At 34.1% G+C, this 20,301-nt stretch overlaps 1 protein-coding gene across 1 annotated transcript; it reads right to left on the reverse strand.

The window, feature by feature from the left end:
- Nucleotides 1-793: 793 nt before the first annotated feature.
- On the reverse strand, nt 794-20,001 carry ABHD5 (abhydrolase domain containing 5, lysophosphatidic acid acyltransferase). The gene is made up of 7 exons (XM_014055982.2): nt 19,841-20,001; nt 9,537-9,622; nt 8,699-9,071; nt 5,127-5,281; nt 4,240-4,351; nt 3,278-3,464; nt 794-1,859 (listed from the first exon to the last, which is right to left on the reverse strand). The coding sequence occupies exons 1-7, from the start codon at nt 19,966-19,968 to the stop codon at nt 1,770-1,772; spliced, it is 1,131 nt and encodes a 376-aa protein (XP_013911457.2). The 5' UTR covers nt 19,969-20,001; the 3' UTR covers nt 794-1,769.
- Nucleotides 20,002-20,301: the final 300 nt, after the last annotated feature.

The raw sequence follows: 20,301 nt of genomic DNA on the forward strand, positions 1-20,301 counted from the left end.
TTGTTATATTTTTCTTTTCACAAAACAACAGCTGCAGGTATTGAGCAGGGACATCAGGTCTATCCTTATAAATATGAGGTTTATAAATAACATAAAAATTCTACTGGCATTTTATGTTATTTACATAATATAAGTATTTAATAACAAATAATATGTTATTGACAATAAAATATCTGGAAGATAGTGAGCAGTCTATGCTGTTGTATCTTTTATTTAATGAACCTAATGAAACCTGAAAACTGCACAAAGTATATATGTAATTCCAGCGACAGAACATTCAGGGGAATATCAGAATATTCTGTTTTTCTTCCATATTCTTCAAACCCAGCTGGATCCATCTATATGGATCCATCTATATGGATCCAGTTTTCCATGCTGGAAAATTGGTGGACCATCCCTGATCTGATAAATTAGAGAGATTCAGATATAACACAAATAGTTTTCAGTAATTATTTTTAATCATTGTATTCTGCCAATTATCTTGATACAAAGATTTCCTAGAAGAACACACCCCCCCCCCCCCGATTTTTTAAATCTTGTGTCACAAATAAAATGATTTAGAGATCTAGTATTTCTAAGCATCTGGAATAAGATCAAAATATTCAAAATAAACTTCTAAATTGATTTTAGTAGTTAATTCAACATTAAAAAGTTAACCAATAAGTTACTGTGTAAAACTTTATTTTATAAACTGCTCAATTTGCTTTTAAGTTTATAATTCTGCTTATTTTATTTAAGTAGCTTACCTTAGGGTTTAAAAAAAAACCAATCCAGGGCCCAAATAACTCTTCAAAACTCTGCATTAAGACACTTTATTTAAAAAATTCTGAGGTATAGTAACTTTACCAGATTCATTTCTTTATTTAATTAAATATTCCTTTTTTTCTAAGATACCTGGTTTTGACAAGATTATATTGTTTTACAGTTTGACTGGCTCAACATTCCAAAAATAAAATAGATATTCATCCAAATAGTAATTACTACATTACTTTATCCATGGTCTATGTAATAACTGAATTTTAGTAGCACGTAAAATTTGAGAATCAGTTCATCAATATATCTTACACTTTATCAATGTCAAAGATTTCAACTCCACTCTATTTGCAACTTATCTTCAAAAACAAGTGGAACAATATTGGTACCTTAGAACAGGTGTTTTAAGGTATTAGTACCTCAGAACTTAGGACACTAAGCATTCAATCATTAGCATAGTAAACAACATTTACAAGAGCAAAAAATAAAAATCAGAATTTCTCCCAACTCTTCTTATTTGTGCTCTTTCTCCTGAGTGCTTCTTAATATTATTTTGGCAAATTTCACATAAAATACAATGAAATGTCATCTTATATGTAATTTGAATAAATTTTTCATCTTTTTAAAAAGTTTAAAATATGAAGACTGCAGTATATGGAAACTGCAAGAAATAGCCAAACTGTAATTTTGTTATAGAAATTCCTGCATATTAAAGGTTGTAATTTTGCAAAACTCCAGTTTTAAAATTCCAGTTTTAAAATGTTTTAATACATGTTGAAATGCAATATTTCCCCTAAACATGTAGACAGAATCGAACTAAAATGTACAACTATTTTTAAATCTGCCTATTATATAAAAGGCACTGCATAGTTTTAAATGAGAAAATATCTTAAATGAAAGAGTGCATAGAAAATTGATTCTTTTTTCATTTTTTTCTTAACTTTTTTTTATAATATACTATAAAGTATTGCTTTGAGTTATATTTATAGCCTCTTTTTTCAAAAAGCAGAATCATTTCAGTCCACAGAATTGCAGATCTCATTTATTTTCTGGTTGAACTCTTCAGGTTGATCCGCATATACATAATGACCTGCACCAAGGATAGCCTGAGAACAGAAGAGAGGGGGAAATAAACGTAACATCCAAATATCAATGTTCTATTGATGTTTACAAAAAATATGAGCAAATTTGTGTTCCTAGAACAATACAGTATGAATTCCCTATTTTTGTAAGTTCATATTTTTCTTTTTCTCTCAGATTTTTTAAACACAGAGTTTAAATATAAGAGAAGGAAATTTTTCTGCTTTTTTATTTCCTGTGTTTTGAAAAAGGGGATAATTTTGATGTATATGGATGTATTTAGAAATTACACAAAACAGGGATCTAACCAAGAGATTAATACAAAATTGATTCATTATTTCTTATACATTTAAGGGTATTTATACAAAAAGATGATTTCACATTAACTTTCACTTGTATACATTAAGACATATGGGTAGCCCTCTACTTACAACAGTTCACTTAGTGACCATTCAAAGTTACAACGGTACTGAAAAAGTGACTTATGACTGTTTTTCACACTTATGACCATTGCAGCATGTCGATGGCTATGTATCAAAATTCATATGCTTGTCAACTGACTCACATCTATGCCCGTTGCAGTGTCATAGGATAACCATTTATAAACTTCTGACAAGCAAAGTCAATGGGAAAGCCAGATTCACTTAACAATCATTTTACTAACTTATTAATTGCAGTGATTCACTTAACAACTGTGGTAAGAAAGGTCATAAAATGAGGCAAAATTGACAAATGTCTTACTTAGCAACAGAAATTTTGAGCTTAATTGTGGCCATAAATCAAGGACTACCAGAATAACTGAAAAATCTGGTTTGAGCATTTGTAAAATTCAATATATCTAAATCGGGAGAATCAGTATAAAAAGATAAGTCATCAGGCTAGCAACCAGAGATTGAGTTTTAATTCAGCTTTAGGCACAATTCTAGCTGGATTACCTTGGGCTAATCACTCTTTCTCAGCCATAGGAAGCAGGCAATGGCATATCACTTCCCAAAAAAATTGCTAAGAAAATTAGACTAATCCAGGTAGTCATCAGCAAGGTCATAAGTACCCTAGCTTGAGGGTGCAGGAAAAAAAATCTAGAGGATATATGGAGGTTACAATTATACACAAAACTGAAGTTTTTGTCCATAAGTAACTTGCCAGTCCATTTACAATCTTCTCATTCATGGAGAAGTGAGTAGTATTAGTGACTGCAGATTTGTAGTTAAAGAAATACATCCATGCATCAATTCATTTATGCTGAATTGCTTTGTCTTTCGTATTTATGTATAGATGATTAGAAAGATAAATATATGTCCAAAATATATTTCAAAGACTGACAGAATAGTAATTTGAATACTTTAAAATGTTCAAATAGCTGTTGCCAAAATGTCCAAAGAAGATAAATTTGCAACAGAATGACTAAAAATAAAATAAATAATAACTAGAATGTCCCACTTACTATTGTTTTCACATAAGAGTTTGGTCGCAGTGACTGGATGGTGGCTCCAGAATTGCCATCTATACAGGACCTTGCTCCATAAATCACAGTGATGGGAATGTCTTGATGCATATAAACAATTCTCTGCAGCATTGGTCTTTTTGCCCATCCATAGGGAACTGTCATGTTCTTGAAAGCAGTTTCCCCACTTAAAGACATCAATGAAAAAAACAAGATTTGCTAAATTCCATGTACCTGACTTTTATTATTTTGTAATATAACATCATCTAATATTGCTAGTTGTATATATAATTTTAAAACTTTGTCTAGCACCTATCAAGTCTTAAGTATGATTAATACAATCATGGATAGTTTAACATAAATATCTTTATTTCTCTGTAGTTCTGTGGAAAGTTAATGGCATAAGTCTGATAGAGCCGTAGTCACATGTGACTTCAGGAACAGTGGCACCTTTTTAAGTCATGCTGGCTTTTGTGAATGTTCAAAGAAGAATGAGAGAATGAAAGGAAAAAATATTAAAACAGTTATGAAGTTCACACTTTCTTAGAAATATATATCAGATTTCAAAGGTATCTCACACCTGTCAGCTCTTTATTCTTTGGGTAATAACTTAAGATGGATTTTCTAATGAACCTGTCATCTTTGCAAACAGCTTATTAAACAACAGTGAAGGCTGAAGATTTATGGTGACTTCACATTAAGAAAACACCATGCAAGAAAATGATTTAATAGAAAATTTATTTGTCCATTTTATAATGCCCTTTTTGAAAACATTCAATTTCTTCCTCTAATAATTAGCATGGTCATACCTACATGTATTTATTTTTCTTTAAGGACTATAGTTTTGCAAATGATAACATTTCCTATCTTTGAAGACTATTGTATATTGTTTTGATTATTTAAAGATCCATGATTTAGAGAATAATTAGTTAATATAAAGACTTTTAAAACCTTACACTTACCTTGGTGATTGCACATTACAGTGATAAATATATTCAGTGACTGTATCATCATCAAACATAGATGAATACTTTCTCTTAAAGTCTGGCCTTATACGTTGTACCAGGCTCAATCCTATCATATATCAAAAATCAAAAATTTAATACTTTTAATAGCAGACAAAAGAGAGAAATTTCAAACTGTACAGAAGATAATTCTATTTTTTCGTGCCCTGAAATACACTGCCTGATGTGTATTTGATGTGTATGGATAACGATATGCCTCATTATCATATGGGAATTCAAATGGTAATTAAAGAAACTATTATTTTATTTAAATACAATTTAACCGACAAATAATTACAATTGCCTAGAGTTGTAACAATCCTGATTCAATAAGCTACATTTCTTCTCTCTATTTTGACAAGGCAAGATGTTATGACATACTATAATAATTATTATACCTATAAACATTTTTGCCACCAAATATTTTGTCTAGTTGATCCTAAGCATTCACCAATTTATAAACTCTTTAGTATAAATTTCCATTTGAAGAGTAGAGTAAAACCTTGGGAGAAAGAGAAAATTAATGCTAAACAAGATTTTTTTGCCATATTCATCCTTGCCAATAAATACTTAAAGCAATTAGTTCACAAAATTACTGGGCTACATCTGGCAGAGCATTTATATTCTCCTATAGAAACCTGCTGTCTTTCTATGCTGGATGCAGGGGAAGATCTAAGTGTATCACTCTTCTTCAATCACTTTGCTCAATGGCCTTAAATAGATTCCACATTCTAACCTAATCAGGTGAATGCTTAAATACATAGATGACCTAAAGTCCATGTTACTGCAATTTCAAAATTGATGTCTTTGGCAGTACAATCAAAATAAGCAGGGTTAGCACTCACCAAAAGGTCCAGCAATTCTGAGACCAGCCAATGGGTTAAAGGGACTCAAAATAGCTCCAAGTGCTTTGATCCATATTGGAATAGTCCTCTCATGCTCAGCATTGGAAGGTCTTTCTGGAAAACCCCATGGCTCCACTAATAGAAGATGCTTTACCCTGCAGAGATAAAAGTTAAGAGATTTTGTCAATAAGGAAATCATTTGAATTGTGCAAATCTGATTTCAGAATTAGCTTTAATCACTTGGTATTTACCCAGGAAATAGATTTACAGTATATAGAATAAGAATATACATTTTATGTTTCAAAGTTCAGTTGGAGAATTATTAACCACTTAAAAATGGATAAAGAGTGGAAAATGTATGCTGGCCCTGTCCTTTCTCTATCCACACAATCATCTGAAAGTGATTTGTCCTCATATTTAATTGGTAGCCATTCACACGATCTGAGATTTTGCTTTATCAGACACCTGAGTTATTTAATGACTGTACTCTAAAAATGGAAGTGGGCACAGATTAATTATTTATCCAGACAGATGAACACCTACAGAGGGCTTATGATAATATACAATATATAACAATATGCATAGACAATTACAGTGAATTGAATTTAAACTGTGATGGGAAATTCCATCAGAGGAAGAGAATACTTTTTTTTTACCTGTACTCTCTCTTTTACCTGTACGCTTAGTCTAGTGACAGCAGCATTACTGATGGGAGAGAAATATTTGGCCCATTTCTTTTGCTCTTTTCTTAAGTTTGAGGTAGGGTTAAATATACAAAATAGATACATCAAATCCCATGGAGGCCTATATCACAATTTTTGTGAGATTAAAAACTGGGAGAAAGAAACCCTACTAGCACAAAGTGAAGTTTTTCTGTTACATTTAATGATGCAATCTGGAAATAAGTTGGGCCTTGGGGGAAGAACATGCTGGACAAAGATCATCCATCTATTTAAACCATGCTTCATGTTAACCACAGTCCTCAGTAGAGATAAAATACCACATTGGAATCAGAAGTACCCTAAATGCTCCTCCAAAGAATACAGAACATAGAAGAAGAGGAGACATGGGTCTTTTGCACAATATTATGATTTAACTTTACAAACAAAATGATCAATAACTGTATCTCTGGTTTCCCGAATGGCCAAGGTTGCGCTAGATGATCTCTATCCTCCAACCCTCACATTTCATGACAATAAATCACAATAAATCATATACTGGTTTTTGTTCTAACTTTGCTATATAAACTTAGATACTACAGCTTGCAAACTGTGATTTATGATTTAGATTTGGATGAATGCATACCGTAACTTTGTTGCCATTATTCCTCTCCAATATAATAGAGTTACGAATCTAATCTCTATAGTTTCACTGAAGCTGCATAACTACCAAGTCATATATCAGTATCATCCCTTTAAAAAAACTGCCAGAAAGTCATTTACATTCCAAGGTATCTCAATAGCTATCTAAACTCTATGGACTGTAGCATTTCAGCAAAACACAAACTAATATAATGTAGCATTTTAGATGGTGTTGGACTGTAATCCCCATAATATTTTACCATTGATAATTTTAACTAGCACTGAGTAATTCTGAAATTCAGTAATATCTGGAGAACTGCACTTTGCTCATCTTTGAAATAAAAAAAAATGTTTTTCTTTAGATATAGGGGTGCTTAGATCTGGCCCACAGGGCCTAGAAACAGCAAAGGACCAGCTTGCAGTGCTTCTGTCAGTGAAAATGGAGCTGTGTGTCCCCTGAGCTCTGTTTTTGTTGGCAGAGGGCTGCAGAGGCCATCATGGCTGAAAATGGGCCCAGGGGAACCATGTCCCCCCCCCCCGCGAGCTCCATTTTCCCTAGCAGAGGGTTAGCAAAACAAACTAAAAGCAGAACAAAACGAGAAATATTTCCCTTTTTGCATTTGAGCATCCAAGAAGACAGGAAAGGAGAAAGGGAAAGAGAAAAGACAAAGAAAAAGATGGGAAGATAGAATGAGAACATGGAAGGAAAAATAAGGAAAGAGGGGAAGAAAGGAGAAGAGGGAGGGGAAAAGAAAAGGAAGGGAGGGAGGAGGAAGGTTGGTTATAATGAGAGGGATGGAGTCTGAGGGAAGTCCCACCTTGGCCATCACAGGTGTCTCTGACATGAGTAACATCGAGGTGACCACACTCCCTCTACCCCCCGAAGTTAAACACAACCCTGATGCGGCCCTCAATGAAATTGAGTTTGACACCCTTGATGTAGGACAATCTGTTCATCTCTCAAGATTGTCTAGCTGCAAAGGTTTCATGGGATTCAACAGTCTTGTTTCACCATCCCCTTCACAAATGGAAAAGGGATGAGCTACGGTTCTCTACCACCTAGTTGCAGTTAAGAATAAAGTAAATTCTGACTCTGAGATTATAGTAATAGAGAAAACTTCCATCTCAAACTGCAAAATGGACATATCTTACTTCTGCGTTCACTGGGTTCTGAATTGTCATGTTAATTTTTTTCTTAAAATATGACAGACATAAAACATTTATCACTTCTCACTTTAATTTCAAAATAATTGCTCATTTATTAAAATCAGTATTATTAGGGAACGGAATTTCAATCACCCCCAATAATTCTATTCTTGCTTTTTAGGTAATAATACCAAAGTAAAAAATTTTCTGTAGCTCAGTAAAAGAATGCATGACTTACATACAAAAATTCTAAAATTCAACTTATTGCATCTCTGGAATAAATAGAAAACTACTGGATTTCTATAGTTGATAAATTATGTCTACTTCTGTGCCAGATGAATCAATCAACCTCTCTTCAAAGATTTTTGCATTGTAACTTAACATTAGCCATAATAGTTATGTCATAATCGTTATATTAAATAAAAATGGAAATGAAAACTTTTAATTTTATCTAACACAAATACTGTATAGTCAGCTTTTCATTGAAGTATACAATTTCTTCATTACTCATTATTTTAGTAATTAATTGCCATTTCTTCACACATTCCCTCCTCTTTCCAAGGTTTTTGTTCTGTAAATATTCTGAAATCAAATCAAGCTCATGAATATGACATACGAAGGACAATATTTTGCAGTCCCTAAAATGGTCCATGCATTAGATATTTAAAAGCAACCCCAAAAAAATGTTCTGAGCAAATTCACTCAGAAGATATGGAAATGGAGTACAATAAAGACTGAATTATATATTTAAAGTTATTAAATTGGTTTTTCAATTGTATTTGAAGCTAAGCAGAGAATCTAGCTGTTTGCTCCATATTTTACACATACTATATATTATTTTGTCGACATATCACCTTATAGAAATAATTTTCCTTTATCTATTGCTTGTCAGTTTGTTGTAATGGTTAAAATATCAGGCTAGAAACTAGGAGACTATATGTTCTAGACCTGTTTAGACACAAAGCCAGCTGGATAAATTTGAAGTAATTCTTTTCTCTCAGCCTGAGGAAGAAGGCAATGGCAAACCACCTCTGAAAAACCTTACAAAGAAAACTGCAGAGATTTTTCAGCTAGCCTACGAGAATTTGATACAATTGAACAAAAGAAAAAAAATCTTTCATATACCTTGATGGGTATTTTAGTGAGTAAGCAGCTGCCAGGAAGCCACCCAAGTTGTGTCCAAGTAAAATCATTCTATCCAATCCTATTTTCCGTCTCCATTCTTCAATAGACTCTACAAATTGATTTTCTGCCACCTCTGCATCAGAATCAAACTGGGGTCTACTACTGCGACCAAAACCCAAGAAATCAAATGCATATACAGTCCTATTTTCACAAAGATCTTCAAAGTTGAGAGCCCAAAGTCCAACACCACCTCCAAACCCATGAAGAAGAACAATTGGAGTTTTCTGTGAAAGGTTCTGAGAGAATGTAAGCGTCCATATTTTATTTCCATTGGATAGGTATATATATTGTTTACTGTAGGTACTTGTAATACCTGAAGGAAGAAATACAAGCCTTATTATTCAGTCTATACTGAAATAATTCTACAAACACAATGAACACATTTTGATATGAAATCTACTGAGAAAACCCTTACTTTCATTATTGTACCTTATAACACAGTCCAAAATGAATTGTGAAATAAGAAAGCAAACTTTTATTATAGGGGTTATTCATATACATAATTCTCCAATTTTCACCTGTGCAACTTGTTTGAACCTTGCAATCTCTGAAGTACAACAAATTATGATCATGCTATATTCCATTTTGTTTAATATACTAATTGTCCAACTAAAATTCAATATTCTTTTCTTTATGGGACCAGATGCTCAATTGCACAAAGCCTGTTTCTTAATTATTATTGTTCTTCCAACTTTTCTCCATAAAAAGGGGGGGGGGTAGAGACAGTAATAAAACTTGAGATGAATGCTGGTGGACATTTCTTACCACAAGTGCTTACATTTCAAAATTTTCTCTTCAGCATCTTTAAGATGTACAAGTGATGTAGGGCACCATGCAGGGAACCAGCTAGATAGCCATCCTGACCTAGATGGAATACAAGAGTTTAGAATGATTTAAATAATATGCTATTATTATAATTATTCAGGGATCAAGTGAATACATGTCTTTGGTTAGACATTGGAGACAATAATTACCTGAGATGAGGTAATTTTGCATTTAACTACTGCATTTCCAATCCAATCAACAAAATATGAAATATTTGTCATGCTGTAAAAAATAGCTCAAAATCACTGTAGTCACCCTAATTTTGATCAATCTAATTTATTTTTAAATATATAAATGTAATTTTGTTACAAAAATAAAGGGATACTCTGAATTATTTCTTAAGAAAAAATACAGATCTAATTATTGCAAAATTTAGGGTATACTATATAGTATATACTACAATATTTGATTGAAATTCCAGATTTACTATTGTTAATGCTAACTTTTCAAAAAAGGAAAAATAAAACCACTAAGGTGCTGTTTTCTACATGCACAGTATCCTGTATGTGCATTGGAGGCCAGGAAGGACACATTTATGGCTAAGTGGACTTTGTTCTTTCTGTTCCAACACACTGCTTTACTGCATCCAGCATTGCTTTGAATTTTCTTTGGGGGTTGTCACCTATATTGCGATAACGTATACTGGTGTAACTTAAATAGAATATAGAAATGTACACAATACTTTAACGTTTAATGACAATTAAAGATTGAATCTTATCATGTATGCATGATATACTTGATTCTATGCAGAATAATTTTTAAGCAACATACTTTCCAAGTCAGTGCTACGCAACATATCTAAAATGGAATTCTATTAAAAATGCAATTGTCCTTCTTTTGTTTTAAATAACAGGATCAAACAGGTAGTTGTAATTGAGATTTTAGTGTACATTTAGTTCAAGGAGATATACTCAAAAAAAGATGAGGTGTGGAATTTTCAGGCTAGAGAACTGAAAACATCTATATTATCTTCCACAAGCTGAAGATTCGTTTGGCTTTATATCTTATCATTTCCAAAGAGACCATCTTGTGCTCAAGTTACCTGGCAATGTGAGGGCGGGCATCCAATATATTTAGAGGGTCCATGATTACACCAACTAATCTGCATGATATCTACCTCATCAGTGTAATGTATCTACAAAAAAGGACTCCTGACTTTTCCCAATTCACTAAGATATAGCATAGTATGTAATTCAAGTAGAAAACTTCTATTCCAGTAGAAAAATGTGGTTAATTAATGTATTTATTAGAAAGGAAGAATGGTTAACAAATATTCTGGGAACTTAGGTCAGGTAATTTCAGGCAATTATCTGATCATCTGATTGCCTACAAGAAAAAATCATTACTAAGGATATTGGTTTTTACAGGCACTGCATAATTTAAACATACATTCAGGGGGGAAAAAACCTAAAACAACTTTATATAAAATTCTCCAAAGATTTCCAAGAAGTACAGCATTCAGATTAATTTTTAAAGTATGAATAAATAAAGCAGGATTGAAAAATATTTTAATGTACTACAAAATATATTCCAGGCAGAAGAAAAACATTATGGCTTCAAAACTTAAGGGACTGGTTTGGACAAAGCTCAGCAGCACTTTTTCGTGTGGCTATTGATAAAAATAGGATTGCCAACATGATTGCCAACGTCCGATGATGGATATGGCACAAGAAGAACAACAAAATATATATTTTATTCATTCATATATATTTTAATGAAGAAAGCAATTAATTTTTCTTAATATTTAAAAAATAAGCATATATTCTACAAGAAAAGTTTACCATTCAGATCCTATAAAAGAAATAGATCTAATCTCTGTACATCATGCTGAGGTGGTCCAAAGAAAGGCCTCCAAACAGTAACTAATTGATAGATAAATTGATAATGAACCTGACTACCCTACTTCAAACCTAGATGAGGGATATGAAACTGAAAATCTATCTAGACAAGATATAGCTACCATTTTTTAGTGATCTACCTGCCCAGCTTCTATGGACTTTATTTTGTTCTAAAAGGACAGCATTCCTCCCAAAAATAATATTGAAAACTGGATGTACTTTTGAATTTAGCATTGCCGTAATTAATTTAGATGGTATTGGTGGCTCAAGTGCCATCTTATATTCAAACAGCAATTTGATATTATAACATTCACATCTAATCTTGTTAATACAAAACAGCCTTGCATTAGTTATCCATGTTCTAATAACCTCTCTTTCAAATTATCCCAAAATGTTTTATGTTGTCCTGTATTTGAAAACCCAATAATTTTAATTAATCAAAAGAGGGCAGAATAATTTTCTATGCAGAATAATTTCTATACAGAATACAATGACTGCCTTGCCAAAGAAAGGAATTAATAAAATTCATTTTTAAAGCAAACTATGCATCATTGTAAATTGAGACAGTGATTTACAATGAACTGAGGAGATGACAGTAATAATCTTCATAATTTATGCAAGAAAATCAAGATTTCAAAATTACAACTTACAACTTGTCTTCTAAATTAAGTATATTATATCAATAGTCTATAATGTCTATAATGGCTACATCATGAGTCCCAGATGTTTTAAATTCCAATTTGATTGTCAGGTGCAAAAGAACACCTGCAAAGTTCCAATTAAATGCATTTATTATTACTCAAGAAGTAATTTAAGAATCTACTCAACTAATGGTTAGCACTATTCTGGCTCTAGATAAGGATCAATGGCATTCAAGAGGGATGGCCTTAATCCATTTGCGGTACGTAGACACTGTAAGCTGATTCCTTTTTTGAGTCCACTCCCACATTCTGCCACTTCTACAATAGTGTAACTAACACATCATAACAAACAAATTGAAAAATATGGTACCTTAGGAAAAGAAATAATAAGAATGTACAGAGCTGTGGTGGCGCAGTGGTTAGAATGCAGTACTGCAGGCTACTTTTGCTGACTGCCAACTGCTTACAATTTGGTAGTTCAAATCTCACCAGGCTCAAGGTTGACTCAGTCTTCCATCTTTCCGAGGTCAGTAAAATGAAGACCCTGATTGTTGAGGACAATATGCTGACTCTATAAACTGCTTAGAGAAGGCTATAAAGCACTGTGAAGCAGTATATTTCTAAATGTTATTGCTATGTATATTACAATAATTAGGAATTTCGGTCCCTAAGCAATGGGGTCATTAAGGGAGTCATTATATGATTGGACTTGATGTTACAACCATTGGTAATTAAGTGAATCATGCAATAGCTAAGTCAACTCAGCTTCCTCAATTGATTTTGCTTGTCAAAAACTTTCAATTTTTTGACAAAACATGTGACAAGACAATTGTCAAGCAGCCAAATTGTAATCAGACAGCTACAGGGTGTTGCAATGATTGTAAATTTAAGGACACATCATAAGTCATTTTTTCCAAGGCCATCGTAACTTTGAACTATCATTAAATGAATGGCTGAGAACTATGGTACTGAATTAGTAGTATGTATTATTATATCATTAAATATAATACTGTATTAAATGTTTAAAAAAATATTAAGTATATAATCTTGTATTATATAAAAATATGAGCAACAAGCCTAAAATTCTGAAGATTACAAAAATACTGTCAATATTCTGTAAAGTATATTTCCAAGGACAGAACCCCTGGCCAAAGAACCTTGTACTTTTGAACCGATATGGGTTATTTCTAGTTTTAGATTCAAAGTACAAATGAGACACACTGCAGGACAATTTAAACTGTTTTCCTGATGTGTTAATTATTTAGTCACAGAAGGTGCATACATTTAGAATCATAACAATAATTTTTGCTGCAAGGTAGCTTTTCTGAAGATCCCTCAGACTATTCTTTCCTTATTTACATGCACTTTACTTTTTTAAATGTAAAACTATCTCTAAAATAAAGTAGTGGGTTATAGTTCCCTGTATTAGAGAGGAATATTTAGGAAAGGAAGAAAAATTCCTGCACAGTATTTCTAGGAAGCCTACTGTACATCTGTTCCAAGAGGCCTTGGCATTACTACAATTTGTTGCTACATTAGGTTAGAGGGAAAATAACAAGTTTCTCATATAATTATTATAAATTTTCCTTTTTTTAAACAAAGTATATTATTAAGGACCTCAACAGACAGCTAATAAAAGTTCCATAAAAATCTCCTATCAGAGATACTCAAAAGTATCTTAATTATACAAAACAGTATGAAATTATTTGAGAAATGATTTTTTTCTTAATAGGTAAGATATGTAGCTGTGTACTGTGTACTGTACGCATCTACAAATTAATTTCCTTAAGCTTGCTTTAAAATATTTAACTATGTTGGTGTCGCTGTCTAATGCATTTAAAACTTCTAAATGATTTTTCATAAATTTCATTTCATACAACATTCTGCAAAAGTCTGTGAAGAAAGATGCCAAAGTGAACCCCTTTGAGTCTGAAATGGATTTATTAATCTCATAGAAAATAGTAAAATGATAATCCAAAAAAGAAACTTCTTTAAACTTCAGCTAATAGCTCTTAGAAATGTCTGGTCTGAAAAAACAAATGAACATCCTCCTATGAAATATCAGTTAGTAGTATAGGTAGTCCTCCATTTATGACCACAATTCTGTCCAAAATTTAGGTGGCTAAGTGAGACATTTGTTAAATGAGTTTTCTCCCATTTTACAAACTTTCTTGTGACAGTTGTTAAGTGAATCACTGCAGTGATTAAATTAGTAACACTGTCTTTAAGTGAATCTGGCTTCTCTATTGACTTTACTTGTGTCATGCAAAAAGTGATCACATGACCCCAGGACACTGCAACTGTCATACATGTCAGTTGACAAGCATCTGAATTTTCATCATGTGACTGTGGGATGATGTACAGTTGTAAGTGTGAAAAATGGTCATTAGTCAGTTTTTTCAGTGTCATTGTAACTTTTTTTTTAAACAAAGTTTTATTTATTTTCTTGTTACATATTTTAACTTCTTTTATAAACAAAGTGTTGCCTGGGTTTTCCCCCTTTACATCTTCTCTTATGCATAGTTCATTTTACATCATATTTCCATTTCAAATTTCAGCAATCTTAGTTTCTTCCCATATTTTCCAATTTAACTTTAATTTCTTTTTAATATATAAACAATATCATTATCTTCCCCACCAAATTAATCAAATTAACATTTAATTTCCATCTATTATTCTGTTTTATGATCGATAACATATATCCTCAAATTTAATTTTGTATAGTAAACATTTCACTTAATTATTCACAATTAATAATATTAATCTGTTTCCCTCACATCATATTAGCTATATACGATAGACAATATTATCGCATTTCATTCTATTCTACTTGCAAATCCTTTTCCTTCTTTCCTCCTTTCAACCACTTTCTCTTAGTCTCTCAGGAACTCCACTTCTCTTACATTCTTTTCTTTCCACCCATTTGCCTAGCTTTTCCTTTTTCTTGTTTTTGTAGATTCTATTTTTTCTTCCCATTCTTTAGTTCTATTGTTTTAGTAACTTTTCCCAGTTTTTTCTCCAGTCTTTCCACATTATTCCCACCTTTGCTGTTTTATTTTCTCTTTTCAGGGGCCATTTCCCCTTTGTCTCCTGTTGGTGTGTCACAGTAAATCCCAATACAATCATCTGAATATTTTTATTTTTCAATCTCTTTTTCTTTTGTAGTATCTTCTTGTTCTTAATTTAGTGTCTTCTCTATCTCCTTTTCTCCTTCACCTTGTTCTAAGTGTTCCCTCTGAATTTCCACTTTTTCTTTACCATTTAGCATTTCACATGAATTTTTTAACATATCAAATAGTTCATTATACATCCAGAATTCCATAGTGTCTGCTTAGTTAGTTTAACAAATTGTTTTAACTTTTTCTACTACATCATTGTCAGTGTTCCAGATAGCACACAAAATTAAATCAGAGTCCAAGGCAAAGTATTGCTCAAAGTTCCCATTTATTAAGAGAGCCAATGGTGGCAACCTTCTGGGAAAACCCAAATCTGAAGCTTCTCTGTTTTCCCCACCCAAGTTAAAGTTCATGATCTTGCCCCCACACCCACAAGTCAATAACATGGTCCAATCTTCCACTCCCATGCTGGCAGTTCCACCCCATCTAGTTCCAGTCAGGTGCAGAGGTACCAAGACAAAAGATGACCTTGGCAATCTGGAAAGGAATTTTATTTTGGCTACATAACATATCCCCCCACCCAACCTCCCACTATGACTAGCATAGTAGAATAGAAGTGTCCCAAAAGGAACATGGCTGCAGGCCTGACAATCACATTTACTTAAGCTTAAAGTCTTCATCATGTGACTGTGGGATGATGCAACAGTTGTAAGTGTGAAAAATGGTCATGTCAGTGTCACTGTAACCAAACAAATGGTTGTAAGTGGAAGACTACCCATATTTAGCATTAATCTAGAATCGGCATGGCGAACCTATGGCATGCGTGCCGCCTGTGACACGCGGAGCCATTTGTCAGGGCATGCAAGGCGTTGCCCTGTCAGCTGGCCAGCGCGCATGGACGTGCTGTCCAGCTGAGTTCAGCCTTTTTTAAAGCCACTTTTCACTCTCCCCAGGCTTTAGAGGCTTTATAGGAGCCTGGGAAGGATGAAAAGAGCCTCCCCTCCCTGGAAGGCCCTCCAGAGGCTTCAGGAGCTTCTATGGGCAAACCAGAAGTTCGGGAACAGACTTCCGGTTTGCTCGTAGGGTCATTTTTAGTCCTCCGGAGGCTTCAAAGAAGCCTCCTGAAGGTCCCTGAAGCCTCTGTAGGGCCTCCGGGGGGGGGGGGGAGGTTGTTTTCGCCCCTCCCAGGCTCCTATAAAGCCTCTGTAGCTTGGGGAGAGTGAAAAAAGCATGCAAAAAATGGGAATTTGTGCCTCTCATGAGTGCATGTGCACTGGGGGGGGTTCGTGCGTTGCATTATGGTTGTGGCATGCCCGCGCACGCCCCCCCTGCGCTCCCCCCTTATGGCACACGAGCCAAAAAAGGTTTACCATCACTGGTCTAGAGTATTCCCTAGAAGACTAATTCCACATATGTCATCTCTTCCTAATCTGCTTCACTGACAGAGTTAGAGCAATATATAGCAAGTTAGGTGCACTGTGAACATCATTAGAAAAAAGTGGACCTGCATCTATTTATTAATTTTTCAAGGCCCAACCTTTGTCTGATTTCTGTGCCACCTTTTTTTTAAGTCATTTAAGCAATCAATTCATTAAGAAACCAAGAGCAGTAATATCATTTTGTCAGGCTTTCATAAAAGCCTAATATTTTTCTTCTGAATGTTTTTTGAAACATAGACATTATTTTCTGCCAAAAGAAGTCTAAACATATAATAGTAGTAGATTTTTCAGTTAAATGCAGCAACAACCTCTTACCATTCTGCTGTAAGAGAACTGCAATATTTATAATAAAAAGGAGGGGAATTTTCTTAAGAGAGAAGGCCATAACATGTCTTACGCAAAGACGCAAAAGAAAGTAATATGTCTTCTAAACAAAAATCAAGAACACAAAAGAAACATCAGAAAAGTAACAAGAATGGTCAAAGTCCAATCCAGGGCTCAGAAATAGCAGGCACTAAATCACTATCAAGAATAGCATAAATGTCTGATTAAGAAAAATTGATCCCATCTGATATAATCATGTCATTATCTTATATCTTTTTGGCAAACTAATATATACGTAGATTTATAGAAAATCTTTAAATATTGACCATATTAAGATGATATTGAATTACTATGTACATAAAACTTCAAAATCTGACTTTTTATCAGAAAATACTGAAGGCTGAGTCACTAAAAGAATTAGGTTAAGAAAAGGCTTTCAGGAATGTGTGACATTAAATATCACCTTTAATATTGTTAAAGGCAATATTTATTACTAATCAAAAAAGGAAGAAATACGATTACATACTATTATGGAAGAGATTTTGTGATAATGTATATTTTGTAATAATCAGATTATAGTTATGGTACATTAATAAATCAGTGACTATTGAGAAGTATAATACACACACACACACACACACACACACACACACACACACACACACACACATATATATATACACACACGTATGCTGGTCTTGGTCTTTTCCCGTGTAACAATCTTATACGTGAAAAGACCCAAATACAAGACCAGCAAACCTACACCTATGAAAATCTTATATATATATATATGTTTTGGTTTCTTTCCTGTTTCTTTTTTTGGAGGATTATAATTGTCTTTTCATTTCTACTTTTTATTTCTTTAAGTTTAAAGATAGTTAATCATGTGTGGGATTTATTTTAGTGCATTTAAGTATTTTGTCATTTTTTAAATAATTTATAACTAAAATGTATTTTTTAAAATTTCTACCTGAGTTTGGGCAATCCCATATAAAGGAAGATTATAAATGATGTTGTCTTTAACATTTAATTGTCTTTGCCCAAGGCTTTTATGCAAAGGTAGTAGTGGACTCCGCCCAACTTCAGTTGACATACATTAAGCTTCAGGGAGCAAGGTCTAATCTGGAGAAATTCCTGATTCATGAATAAGCCTTTATTCTTGGACTTCTACATTTGTTTGGAGCTGTTCTATCACTCACAGGCCTGTGAGTTATAGGGCATTTTCAGAACAGATGTTGCGGGTGAAAGTTCTAAATAGTGAAAGGAAATAAAGTTCTGTCCTATTATCATTGGCAGACTTCGAGATTTCATCAATTGTATGACAATAGATACTTCCCCTAGCCTTACTGTCCTTCTTTCTCTAATGAGAATACATCTAAGATAGGGATGTCAAACACACGGCCCATGGGCTGGATACAGCCTGTGCGGGCCACACCTACCTCGCTCTGCAAGGGCAAAAACAATCCCGATATGTCACAATACAGCATGCAATGCGATTGGGTTTGATACCCCTGATCTAAGCGGATCATAATAAAACTTAATTGAGATTATAAAAAAGTGTACACATAGATTGGAATAGCTGTTATTTAATTACCTTCCTTATCCAGACTATCTTTATAAAAATATAAGACTATCTGCTAGGATTATCTGCCACTTCTTCCCCTATTTCTATTTAGGACCCTCTCCTATTATTAGTGCTTGTCATCTGAGATTGACCTAAACCACCCATGTGAACTACAGAAAGTCTAGCTCCCATCTGGAATTTTAGGAATTGCATTCCCAACACATTTGGGATCAAAACTACAGTTTGCTATGAGAGTCTCTGTGACCATTACCGCCAAGCACCTTGGAAATACTGCTATGCTTATTGTAGCACAGTTATCTTGCACTTGTCCCTGAAATATAATTCAGGTCAGGTTACAAAGGCAAATCTACAGAATTTTAAAAATATGACTTTGCCAAAATGGAATTGTTTATGTGACTATGACTGAACAACACAATGACATAAACAGGCATTAAAAATTATATCACATGACAACAAATGTGTCTACTATGCAGGTATTTCCCTGATTCCATTTCACATAAAAATAATGCAATAAATGTATAAGTAATTGCTATACCAAAACACTGAAGATTTATTTCACAATGGACAAAAACAACAGCAAATATATAAATGAAAAAGGTGCAAGTAGATATACAAAATGGCAAACACCTGTACTGTTAAAGTCATGTCAAAGTTCTGTGTTCAAGTGTATGTTTACATACAGAAAATGATTTCTTTTTTAAAAAGATTAGGGATGGGAATGGAGGCATACTAAAATGAATCCTAAAATTGGCTGCCTTTAGCTGTTTCTTCTTTGGGTGAATGCTCAAACATTGAAAAGTAAAAAAACAAAGAGTAAATTGAAGAGCTGCTACTTCGGAGCAAAATATAAATAAATTACAAGTATGAGAATACATTCTCCTAATCTTAAAATGCTTTAAATCGCACATATCTATCACAGCTGTCTATTAATTTGTACCCAAACAATCGAATTTCTCCTGTTGCCCTTAGTTTAGGATGGAGCACACGCGCCACAGACTAGATTTGTCATTATAATCTTTTAACTTATTTTTGACAATACACCCGAAGCAGCATTGGATAAGGTGGAGAGCTATCCAAGAAAATCCTGGAGATTGTGAGGTAACATCAGAATTATGGCATCCTAGAGAAGGTTATACATGTGCCGGCGACGGAAGCAAGCAAGTTCCCATTTCTAGAACGACAAACCAGGCCAACGAGCATCTGGGATCACTGGCACGTCAGTCGGGGCCGACGAGGAAGGGCCTCTCAATAGCGACCTGGGTGACACCGCCGGCCAACCGGCTTACAGCCTCACTTCCCCCTTCCTTAACTCACCGTTCGTTGGCGGACTCGGCGGACTTGTCGTCAGCCATGGTAGCGCTTTTGAGAACGGCTCCTGAAGCAGTCGCCGGGAGCCCAGCGAGCGATAGAGCAACCGCGGCAGTGCCGCCACCGCCAGCCATCACGGGATCCGCCCGATGGCAGTCGCGTCAGCGCGTCATTCTTCAGTCCCGCCCCACTATAGAGCAACCGGCCGGCTGCCTAGAGAGGCTTCTGCTCTGAAATCATCGAAAAATGGGTGGCGTCTCTTCGGCGTTCTTTGCACGGTGGCAATTAGTTTTGGTCCGCTGGGGGAGGAACTGACGCTTGTTCTACTCTTTTCCCTCTGGTCACGCAATCCCTTCTTACACAATTCGAGCAGACGCCCAGAGTTGTTCTGCTAATTGCACAAAAGGAAACTTTGCAACTTGCTTCAGATTTCTCTAAATCGTATTTTCTCTGTAGGAGATGTTTAA

This window comes from Thamnophis sirtalis, unplaced genomic scaffold (genome assembly GCF_051295495.1).
Source record: "Thamnophis sirtalis isolate CommonGarterSnake01/CBP01778 unplaced genomic scaffold, rThaSir2_p1.2 scaffold_4, whole genome shotgun sequence".
Classification (NCBI taxonomy): domain Eukaryota; kingdom Metazoa; phylum Chordata; class Lepidosauria; order Squamata; family Natricidae; genus Thamnophis; species Thamnophis sirtalis.